Source organism: Phalaenopsis equestris, unplaced genomic scaffold (genome assembly GCF_001263595.1).
Source record: "Phalaenopsis equestris unplaced genomic scaffold, ASM126359v1 Scaffold000808, whole genome shotgun sequence".
Classification (NCBI taxonomy): Eukaryota; Viridiplantae; Streptophyta; class Magnoliopsida; order Asparagales; family Orchidaceae; genus Phalaenopsis; species Phalaenopsis equestris.
Genome location: NW_018165248.1, coordinates 61193 through 74259, shown reverse-complemented (window position 1 = coordinate 74259; position 13067 = coordinate 61193). Strand labels below are relative to the sequence as shown.

The 13067-nt window shown below is 30.4% G+C and overlaps 1 protein-coding gene across 1 annotated transcript in view; it reads right to left on the bottom strand.

Moving 5' to 3' along the window:
• The window catches only part of LOC110031414 (uncharacterized aarF domain-containing protein kinase 2-like), a 52408-nt gene that overhangs the window by 15746 nt on the left and 23595 nt on the right, over positions 1-13067 (bottom strand). The window contains exon 5 of the mRNA XM_020734594.1: positions 4916-5071. Within this exon, the coding sequence (XP_020590253.1) occupies positions 4916-5071 (156 nt within the window). The remainder of the gene's footprint in view (positions 1-4915; positions 5072-13067) is intronic.

The window sequence follows — 13067 nt, the reverse complement described above, 5'->3', positions numbered from 1 at the left end:
TTTATATATCAGCATTTTGCACCACAAAGCATTGCAGGTCTCACCACCATTTTATAAAATTTTCCTAAGTCTAAGCTTTATTTTTCTATCACAGAATAGGCCTAATGCATTCCTCCATTTCAACCATCTAACCAAAATTCTACCAATAACATCCCCAACTATATCACCATCACTTTGAACAATAGACCCGATATACCTAAAAAGTTCATTCTTTTAATGACTTGATCACCCATTGTTACAACCGCACCAGTAGATCTACTACTGCTAAAATTACACTCCATGCATTCAATTTTAGATCTACTCAAATGAAAGCCTTTACTCTAAAGTTGATCTCCATAATTCAAATTTTTCATGGACTCTTTCTCTAATCTTATTCACCAGAAGGATAAATAGCAACAACAACAACAACAACAACAATCATTTATCCCACTAAGTGGGGTCGGAAAGATATTATCAACAAAAAACATATACCAAGGTACACATTCTGTGTATAACTAGTAAGAACATACATAACTAAAACAAAAAGATATGGGCTTTAAGCCGATCCTTGATGTAATTCAACTAAAATAGAAAAATGTTTGGTCAATCCTCCTTTTATTCGAACACAAGTAACAGCTCTAGTACACATTTTTAATGACTTGAATATAGCTTAGATCAACATCTTTCTTTTCTAGAATTCTCCAAAATATTTCTCTTGTTATCTTACCAGAAGCTTTTTCTAAACAAAAATCATATGTAGATCCTCATAGCACATTTTGTACTTCTCCATCAAACTTCTTAATAAATGTATAACTTCCATGGTAGACTTGCCCATCATAAATCCAAACTAATTTTGGGAAACCTTCGTATCACATTTTAACCTTTCAATTACTCTCTCCCACAATTTTAATATATGAAACATTAACTTAATTTCCTATAATGTGTACACTCTTATGCATCATCTTTATTCTTAAAAAATCGGGACCAAATACTCTTCCTCCACTCTACAAACATCTTTTTAATTTTTAAAATAATATTAAAAAAATTGGTAAGCCAACAAATTCAAATATCCCCTAAATATTTTCACACTTCTATATTAGGTTCTATTGATTTTTCATTCTTCAATTTTTTTAAAGCTTCCTCGACTTCTGTTTTACTAATGTGAAGATAAAAATATAAAATTTTATTATTATTAATTTTATTAAGATCACTAAAATTAATCATATTTTCAAAATCTTCATAAAAAATTTTATCAAATATTTAACTCACCTGTGCTGAATACCATTATCTATGAAAAACACTTAATGATTTTCATCCAAATGCTAAAGCAAAATCTAAAATAGTTTTACCTTCATCATTAGTTACTTCAAAATCGTAGCTACCATGAATATTTCTGATATCTTCTACCACTCTACCGACATGTCCATTTAAATCTTCTCCAATAAAAATTCTTTCTTCAAGAGGTATCATTTGTATTAAATCTTCTAAGTCATTCCAAAATTTACCTTTAGACTCTGTATCTAAACCTACATGAGGAGCATAAACACTTATAATATTAAAAATCTTAGTATCAATGATAATCTTAAGGGCTATCATTCTATCACCAACTCTATTAATTTTTACAACATTATCTTTCAAACTCTTATCTATAATTACACCTACATCATTTCTAGTGCGACTCTTACCAGAATATCAAAGTTTAAAATCTAAATTATCAATCTCCTTAGCATTTTCTCCAACCCACTTATTTTCTTGAATACATAAGATACTAATTTTCCTATGAATCATAATATCAACTAATCCCATTAATTCATCCTTAATACACTTCACTTAAAATCTTTAATTTTCTTATCTCTTTGTTTAACTAGTTTATACATATATCTTGGTATCTAATCTTTTATAAAGATTGCTAAAAGTATAATTTTTAGCATCACAAACTATTCTCTTAGATCCATACAAGTCATCTTATAAATTTACCAATTATCAAAATTTTTACATTTAAACTAATTTTTATAACAATATTTTTTTATATTTTAACTTTTCTTGCACATTACTATTCACCATCTATTTTTATTTATAATATTTTTTTTCATTTAATTCTTCAAGTATATCTTTTGCAACTTCATTAATAGTGTTTGTTACTCTATCCCACATTGCATTGACTTCATGAACATCCCAAATTTTAAGATTTTATAGTTTACTCATAAAAAAAATTTTATTTGTCTTTTAAGTGCGCTCATCTATTCTGACAATATTTCATTGTATTTTTCATCTTACAACCTTCATCTTGAAATCCAAACTCAATAATCAATGTTGAAAACTTAAATTTTCACTTGGAATGATTTTATAATCTCAATGATCTCTTTTTCTCATAAGAAAATAATCAATTTGTGTTTTATTACATGCATTCTTATAAGTGATAATATGCTCATCAATTACCAAGCAAAAAGGAAGGGCAATTCTTCACGTAAAATATTTGATTTAATAACGAAAGTTACAAAAACTTTCATCTCATAATTATAGATATTACAAGACTCTTAAGCTAAGAATTTTAGAGAGAGAAATGAGTGGGAAAAAAGTAAGAAAAAAGAAGGGTTGATGGTCATTAATAAATAAATTTCGCCCATTTTTAATGATCCATTTGTGTCAAAGCCTACCTTACAAATCCTTTGATAAAAAATAAATATTAAAAATAACATCAATTATATTTGAAATATGTTAAATTATGAGTTCTTTCTTGGGCATTTGTAGTTCGATGTGTTCTTGGATTTTTAGATTAATTTTTTTGATCTATACATGTCTTATATCAACTTCCTTGGGGGGTTCAATTGAAATATGCTCGATTAACTTAAAATCCAAGAAATATTTTACCAATAGCAAGGCTAGAGTCTCCGGAACGATCTAGGTCAACCATGTAACATCAATAAGTCATTTTTTTTTTGTCGTAAACTGAAAATTGATCATCAGCAAGTGGGTCATTGAGTTCTTTCTTAGTGATGATATAACCAACTTGTAGGAAAGAAAAGTGATTCTTAAGTTTGTTGGAATAACACACAAGCTTTTATGGACAAATTCACAAAAAAAAATTCCCTTCCCGAAAAACTCAGATTAAATTTGTTACTTTCTAAATTCGCTATAATACATAATATGAAATGGTGTGTGGTCTTTTGTGAGATAAATGGGTAAAAAATTATATAAATTTATATCTTAATATCAATGACGTGTTGTGGTGTTTATGGTGAAATGATAAAGAGTTTGGTTGCATTAATGAAAGAGTTTTAACCACTCATTTTTCATGCTTTCTTTATGTCAAAATCGACCAAACATGTCCCGATGTTAGAAATAGATCTGTAAAATAATAAAATATGAATTAAATTCAAAATATTCTACAATATAATGGGTTCTAATAATTAGACCTATTCTTTTCTCTTCCTTGAAATTTAGCCTTGAATCTTATAACTAGACTTTAAACTTGATTTTCAAGATGCACTTGATTATTACATCACTTTTGTTTCTAAAATAATCACAAAATTACTTTCTTCAAGCATTTAGCATCTTCTTAGTCTTATGATATCAACAAAAAGAGTTCTAAAGCAAACTATTTCAAAACAAAGATGTGAGCAAGTATAGTAGGGCTCAAGTTGCAGTAAACTTAAGCTTAGCACATTGATAAAAAATATGGCTCAAACTCAAGCTCAAGTCGAGACCATAGAATGAGCTCAAGCTTAGCTCATCCATTTATTCCTATATTCAAAAGCTCAACAGGAAAGAAAGTTGTGAGGAGAGCTCATTGGAGAAAGATCGACAAAACTTGCAAAGAAAGTGGCATCAAGATCTAGCTAGAGAAGTTTTTTTCTTTTTTTTAAAAGACGCTGGAGAAAGTATTGATGAGACTAGCAAGGCAAGTCACAACGAGACCTCGTTAGAGAATGGATAAATGAGACAAACAAAGGATAATGCGGTGTGAGATCATTGAAGATAGAACTACAAGACCAAAATCGTTCAAGGGCGAGGAGTTCGTGATACCTGTAGTGGGACTCAAGAATAACATAAAAATCATGAAATCTAAGTATGTACCATAATCAAGCCAACTCATGAGCCAACAAGCTAGGTATTGCCCTTAAACTGAGCTAATTTTATATATTTTGAGCTTGAACCTCAACTAAAAGCTCATTAACAAGTCAAGCTCGAGCTAACTCGGCTTACTTACAACCCAATTCCAATATCTCAATAAACCTTTAAATGTAATTCTGTTGAATAAAATGATTTACCATTATGTATATTAAAATCTAACTTCATAAATTTCAATAAATCTCCAATAAATACAAGATTTCATTTGCTCTTCCAAAGGTTATATCATTCTTAAATTTTTAATTCATAATTTCTCAAAATAGTTTCATTTTTTCTTGATATCTGTGTCATTTAGTTGGAAGTATACCTTAAATGCAATACATCAACCTTGATCATTCTTCTATCAAGAAAAATTAAGATACTAAGAAATTTGATGCACCTCTTAACACATGTTTGTTATTTCATTGTTCAACAAATGTTTTTGCAACTATGTAAGAAACCTAGAGCAATACCATCACTCTCCTTTACCTTTACTTTTATTTGCATGTATACATGAATTGGCACAACTAGCATACATGATTTAACATGTTTAAACTTAAAGATATAAATGTCACTCAACTTCTGCGTCCAATAATTTTTTATAGATCTACCCCCAAATTGTTTTATAATAAAATAAAAGATATTGCCATTTTATACAAACTGTAGACAACTTGTATAGGTATTGTTTTCTTGGGTGCAAATTCACATGCTGCTATTATCATATTTTAATTGAAAAAAAAAAATATAACTTGTTCTTGTAAAAAAGTGGTAAGATGGGTGAAAACATCAAGAATATTTTTTTACCAAGCTTGGCAAGGGTAGTTACCTCAAGAACCAAAGTTGTCACCATGACAGAACAAACATTGCCATCAATATTAACTTTATGACGCCGAACTTGATCAAGCAACTGATGCATGCACTCAGCTGGATGAACAAGGTCACCTTCTCTGGTACCCCAAAAGGAAAATGACTTCTCAACTTCCTATGAGTCAAAACAAAAATAAAGATGAGACAGTACACTAATTTATTTGTATAACAGAACATGCTAGAGAATTAGATTTTCAATAGATAAGAGCAGATAAATCTCATGCAGCTCACTGTTGAGCTCTGCATACCAGATCAACCTTTTTATCAAAAGACAATTGATTTTCTTGACATTTTTCAGAAGTTTTATTACTGTAAATGAAACAGAACTGATACCTCCTAATTCCTTTTGAAATCTATTTAACATCAACCGAGCAGATTTGATTGGTGTACCACGAAAATTGTTGTTTTTGCTCGCATAATAAAATTAGGAGCAGAAAAATTAGGATATCATCCAATAAAACCACCTCAAACATAAATATAAATTATATTTAATGATTATAAACTAATCTTTAAGGGACTCCATATATATCACATTAAATATCATGCGAGTTAACAAAACTGACACTGCCACTAAATTCAACAAATGGACTTAGAAAATTTAATAAAAAGTTTATAACTGGGGAACCAAAGTGACAGTAAGGAATGAATTTCAAGTTCAATATTTGTATTTACTAGAAGCATCCATCTTTTAAATATAGCCCGGCTAGCATTTTATAATAACGGTGTCATACAACAAAATTGGTTTTTTAAATTGCTATCCCCACGAGCATAACATGTGAACAAACTCAATTATCATAACAAAAAACTTGTGGTGAGTGGAAAAACTTGCTTTGAGAAGTGAAAATGTTTAGTCAATTCAATTTGCTGAAAGGAGGCACAGTCAAATTGAAGTTTAATTAAATTTGTCGAGTTTTTCAATTCAGTAGAATTGAAGGAGAGATGATGATTTGATGCACTTGAAGATAACAAAATCCAAGTGAAACGATCTCTTGAAATGTTTAGACACGGCATAAATGTGCATGTGCCAATCTTTCGTGTATGGGATTTGGATCAATACAACTACAATCATAAATCCATGGAACTTGAGCAACACTAAATATTAAATCTAAATATAGTTTTTACAGTCATTATATAGTTCATAACATATTTCGTAAGTCATTACATATAAGAGAATTGGATATTAAATAATATGCAATGAGTTGTCCCTCACTAGGCAAATCCATGAAAGAAACAACCCCCATTGAATCCTATAGGCCTAAGTGCGTTCCTAGGTTCATTTATTTTAGGCATGCAACGTCTAGTTGTTATAATGACTCAATTTCATATTTTAGCTTCTTGAAACAAAAGGAAATTTAGGATATGTTGAATAACTATCACTCTTATTAATATCAGTCAATTGCAAGTCGTTGAAGGCTAATGAAAATTGCTACAGCATTCCAAATCCAAATTGATTCAAATTTCCTCTCGTTTTTTGGTCTACATAATCAAATTAATCTGGAAGCTTTAGGAGCCGATAGGGGAGTCCAAGATAAGGATACTTAGACCTAGCCAGTTGGGTGTTGTGATTGCTATTGTTTGTTACTTCTTTAAGTGATTCTGGTTTTGCATATATCATACACATGTACAGTTACACATTTCATCATTTATATTATTGTGTGATATCTTTATTTTTGCTATGTATTTATAAGAAAATAGTAAACATGTGAATTTGATTTTTCTAGTGTCCAAAAACCTTATATTTTAAGTCGACTATAATTATTAATTACAGCGATAGTTCAAATTATAGCATAACATTTTTGAATTGGTCCATTCACATGACACATCACTTTCATAGTGGAATGTTATCAAAAGGGAAATATATCACCAAGAAACGATTTTTTTACAACCATTTTAAAAGAGATTTTAAAATGGCACACATCCCTCGATTTTGATAAAAGGGTCAATTGGAAAAAAACATATTGCCTTGTGATTGGGCAACTAAGGATGCCACACAGTCATTTATGCAAAAATACTTGTGTACCACTCCAAAGTCGCCTAAAGTATAGGCAACTTTGGCGTACGTGGCTCCTCTATCTTACCCTCCCTTTTTACTCCCTCACTTCTTGTCATTCCTTTCATTGCTTGTCTTTCTCTATCACACACTCTCTAATCTCGACTCCTCTATCTTATCATGATCTAACCCCGGGGCTTGGAATTAACCAAGGCAGGAACAAATGATCGTATGGTGAAATTCAATTTGTTATTATTTTATTTCTATCACTAACAGTTGAATATCCACAAATTAAGTGAAAAAAGCCACTCAAAAAAACAATTAAATTCACCAAATAAAAAACTACCTTTCAGGTTGCTGACTTCGCCCTCTATAAGCATTATCTCATGTGTTGTATTCATCCTAATCAAAAGTTTAAATATGGAAAAAATTTTAAACAGGATAATGAGTTATCTAAGATAACTCATGAACAATCATACTTCTGAACTAAAATAACCTAATGAAAAAAATACTCATGCTTGTCTTTTATATTTCACTATAGAAGATCCAATAATGACCTAATGTATGTGTCCATGATATTTATTCAATAGAAATAATTTAAACATCGATATGCATTATATTTAACTACACTCTTCAAGGTTTAGTCTTTTATTTAACGTTATTAACATTTCCATCTGTCTTATGAACACTGTCAAAACATAACCTAAAGCACCCTTGGCAAATATTATTTTTTCGTCACAGTGGTTCATGATCTAATTTACATGATTGTCTGAGGTGAAAAGGTGTTCGATATTTTCCTACCGGCACAGTGGCGAGCGATCCAAACATCATAATTGTCTTAAGTGGTAGAATAAAGTTTATGCGCGTGAGTACACTGACGTCCTCTGCGTGTATCATAAAGGGGTGACTCCCCTTAGCATGCACATACAAGCATTCATATATACAATACTTCATTCTTCATATCACACATTCATTTCTTATGAAACACTTTACCTCTATCAATCGATTAATAAATGCAATCTTACTAAATTTGTAGGTCATGCAAAAAACTCATATATGCACCTATACTAGAATTTACATATTATGGAGCCATAAAAATTATTCTTAGAAAAACAAAAATTTAACTATTTAACATGCATATTTTTCCTATTTAACAATGAAGAATCTATTATAATCTAAATTTCATTAGAACATAGCATAAAAAAAATCAAGCATATATTTAGAAAAAATGAAAATTATTGAAATGTATAAAATATAATTACTCACCCCAACATTGCTTGCTCGTCTCACAAACTCCCTATCTTCAGATCTTATAGGTTAAAGTATTCTTCAATCTTAATTGTTGTTATAAATTCATATTTTATAACATATTAATTCTAAATTAAATAAATCAAACTTTAACTTTAATTAACTTGTACATTTTCCTTCAATGTAATTCAGTCTTTGATCTTAAACTGAAAATTCATTTCTTCAAATACTTCATGATTTCAATTAAAAATACTATTAAAACTTAACAAATATTTTATATATATATATATATAACCTACAACTTTCCGGCCACAAGTTACAGCTCGAAAAAGAGCTTTGTCCTACACGCACAAGCTGACTCCCTTTCTTCTTCCTCCGAGCTTGGTTCAACCCACCACAATGCGCACACACATCTTCCCTGCTTCCTCCTCACCAAAGCATTTTCCTCCTCCAATATATATATAAATATATATAATTCATTAATTAAATTATAATAAAATACATAACTCACCTACAACTCTTCGACCACAAGTTCGGGCTCGAAAAAGAGCTTTGTCCTACACACGCACAAGCTAACTCCCTTTCTTCTTCCTCCGAGCTTGGTTTAACCCAGCACAGTACGCACACACATCTTCCCTCCTTCCTCTTCACACCAAAGCCTTCTCCCCCTCCATCGACTGGGGCTCTTCGCACCAAAGCCTTCTCCCCCTCCATCGACAGGGGCTTGGCTTCCCCCCTTCCCCTCATTCCTCCCTTAAGCTAGGGTTTGACACGACACGCTTCCTTCTCTTCCTCTTCTTCTTCTCCATTCTCCCTTCTTCCATCGGCTAGGGCACGACTCCTCTTGTCGAAGACATCATCCTTCCTTATGTGTGAGAAATAGGGCACCTCCACTGCAACAATGACGCCATCTCCTTTGCCTTATACAACACGAGTGTCGAATCGATGGTAAGTAATGCCAATACCCTTCCCTCATTCAAATGTGGTGTCGACAAAAAGATCTAAAATGGACACTACCTTCTACTTTTTCCTTCTCGTTCTCTATTTCATCTCATTTAAATGAGATGCATTTAAAAGAAACTAACAAAAGGATTGATCGAATATACCCTACCCATTGAATTTTATTTTTCGATTATTACAATCCCCTTTATAAAATTTCAATCTCAAAATTCATGAAATTTACACAATCTAAGCATTATGTAGATCAAATATGAGCTATTCACAAATCTTCAAGAAAGTTCAATTCTTGACAAGTGATAACTAAAGAATATATGATAAATCGAACATCTATGATAATGTTATTCAACATAAAAAATTTTCAAATGTCTGAATCAAAATAACATAACTAAAACAACACTCAACTTCTAAAATGAAAGTACAAAATGTTCAACTAACATGACACCCTAAAGGCAAATCACTCCTCAAACTCTACTAGTATCAACATCAGTAGCAACAGTTTTTTAAAGTTTTGATGAGTTAAAGAATAGACTCTTGTTGAATGCTCTACCATGGTTGCTCCTTATGAGTCACAATACCAGCTTACATCATCTTCTGCTAACCACTTCTAAAAGTAGATTTCTCCTGAAAATATTTCTAAGTTGAATCTCTTCCTGAGTTAGCATTTGATATAGATCTAAAAGTAGAATTAGAGCAATTTGTCATCTGATGTCCAAATTATCTGCATAAGTAAAACACCTTCAAACCAAATAGAAATTCACCCAAGTGTTGCTTCCCACATTTAACATGGGGCCCAATATGATTGTTGTTAGTCTAACTAATAACTTCATCAGTCTATGACTTTATCTTCTTCTCGTTATACTCTCTAGTATGAATTGTTGGTGGCACTTCTTCGAAGCTCTTTTTCTTGTGCAAATTCTTATGTTTTTGAGTCTATTGGAAATCAATTTACACCAGCCTAGCCCTCTCCGCTAGCATTGAATAGACTTCAATCCCAAGTGGCACTAGTGATTGCCTGATTGAATCATTCAATCCATAAAGAAACTAGTGACATTTAATCTACATTAGGAACGAGTTGTGGTCTATATCTCAAATTAAGGCCCCATTTCAAATATTTAAGGAAGAAGAAATGAACAGTTGGAAGAGGAAATGAAGAAGCGAAGAAGAGAAAGCGAGTTGGGTAGCTGAAGAAATGAGAGATGAATTAGAAAGATCAAGAAGACAAGGAGGTCAGTTAGCCTATAAATTGACGCAAGACACGGAAATCGAGAGATAGAAGCAAACCTAGAGACTTACTTGAGAGTTGAGCGGCATGCGAAGGAGACGTGGGAGAAGTCCTAGCTGGCCTAACGAAGTATTAGCATCGAGGCCTGACGACATGTTCCACTTTTACTAGCTTAAAACTACAATTTTTAATCAGCCGAGTCACAACATTCATAATATCAGAAAATAAATTAGCACTGACTAAATACTTTAGTGTATATCAATTTCTACAGCATCATCATTGACTTCTTTCTTCTGATTTTCCATATTTCTAAAATAATAGCAAAATAATTTAATTAGATTCAGTTAAAATTTTAATTTTTATTATTTATAACTTAATTCATTCATCTGAATGGCTCTTTCATTAAGAGTTAAGTTGTTTCATCTAAATATTACTCCGATACTACTTTTTCATAACCTGACCTGAAAGTTGGAATTAATCAACATGAGAACGGAAGGTCAAAAGGTAGACTTAATCTTTTTATTATTCTATTTCGATCATGAATAATTTAACATCCACATATTAATTGAAAAGAGCTACTAAAAGAAGTAATTAAATTAATCAAATAAAAAGCTATCTTTTTGTTACTGACCTCCTCTTCTGTAAACATTATTCATCTTAATCAAAAGCTTAAACATGAAAAAATAATAAAATAGCGTAATGAGTTATCTAAGATAAACCGGAAGCAATCAAACTTCTAAATTATAATAACCAAAGAAAAAAATAATATGCATGCCGGTCTTTCATATTTCACCATAAAATATCTCATAAAAAATCTAATGTATGTATCAATGATATTTATTCCATGGAAATCACTTAAACTTCGATAAACATTAGCTTTAACTATACTTTTCAAGATTTGAACTTTAATTTTGCTTTTATTTCATGCTATCAACATTCACATCTATCTTACAAGTACCGTCAAAACATAAATTAACAAACCCCTAATTGATATTATCTCATCGACACAACGGTTCGTGATCTAATTTACATGATTATCTGAGATGGAAATTCATGTACTCGCCCCTAATTAATATTTTCTCGTCAACATAGAGGTTGGCGATCTCAACATCACAATTATCTATGGTGATAGGATAAAATCTACGCACATGTGTACCCTAGCATCCCCTGCATATACCATAAGAGGGTGAACTTTTTTAACATGCACATACAAACATTCATATATACACTACTTCAGCCTTCATATCATATATTATTTTTTTATGAAACACTTTACCTCTATTTACTGATGAATAAATGCAATCTTATTAAATCCGCAAGTCATGCAATAAATTGATATATGCACTTATATTGGAATCTATATATCATGTAGTCATAAAACCTCTTCTTCGAAAAACTATAATGCAACTGTTTAATATACATATATTTCCTAACAATATAAAGAAAATTTATTACAATATAAATCTCACTAGAATATAGCATAAATGAAAATAAGCATACATTTAGAAGTAATAAAAATTAATGAAATTTAAAAACATTAGTCACCTCAACTAGGTTGCTCGTATCACAGTCTCTAAACCTCATGTGTATCTGTGTGTGTCTATATATATATATATATGTCGCTCGCCGTGACTCTTTGGTAGTGACGCCTAGCGTAAGCCCCCAGGAGTTATGGGTTTGATCTCACCTGAGTGCATCTGCTTTATAGTAAGGGATCGGGTGGTTAGACACATGAGGGTGATTGGGGTCTCGTATCACAGCCTCCGGCCATTCTTTCTTTAACAAGGTTCTTATAACTGCTTAAAATCATATTATGGTAATATAATATTCATCCATCAATATTTGTAAAACAAAAATTAAGTTTATAATTAATTATATATCATTAAATTATATAAAATATAATTATTAATAAAAATATCATAAATATATTTAATAAGAAATTGATATTGAATTACATATTATGTGAAGTGTTGCATCATATTAATAAGCATTATATTAATTTTCCACGCACAATTAAATATATAATTAATTATTTAATAGAAACATTAATTTAAATCAAATATTTATTATTATAATAATTTATCCAAAAATTTATTATTATATAATTAAAAAAGCATTATGCTAGTATAAATGCTGACTGAATCTAATAAACATTTACAATGTATATTAGATTGTTATTGTTGTTGTAATGTACTAATGTATAATAAACATTTAATGTATAATAAACATTTACAATGTTGTAATGTATAATAAACATTTACAGTGTATAGTAGATTGAATCTAATAAGCATTATGCTAGGATAAAGGCTTCTTGTTATTGTTGTTGTAATGTACAATTTAAATTATAGTTGTATATAGTTATAAAATGTAGAAAATATAATATACAATTAATATACATTTACATAAATAATTATAATTTATAGGATTTATATGTGTACAAAACATATCTTATAATATGTCACTTTAATTATACAGACACATTGTTTTTAAATGATGATAGATATTATCATACACGACACAAATATAACAATTTATGTAAAATATAACGATATCAGTAATATATCCTAATATATTATGTACATTATATATTTTATATGTAATTATAAAGCGTATGCATTTATCACATAATATACAACAACAACAACCACAACAAAGCCTTAATCCCACTACGCGGGGTCGGCTACATGAATC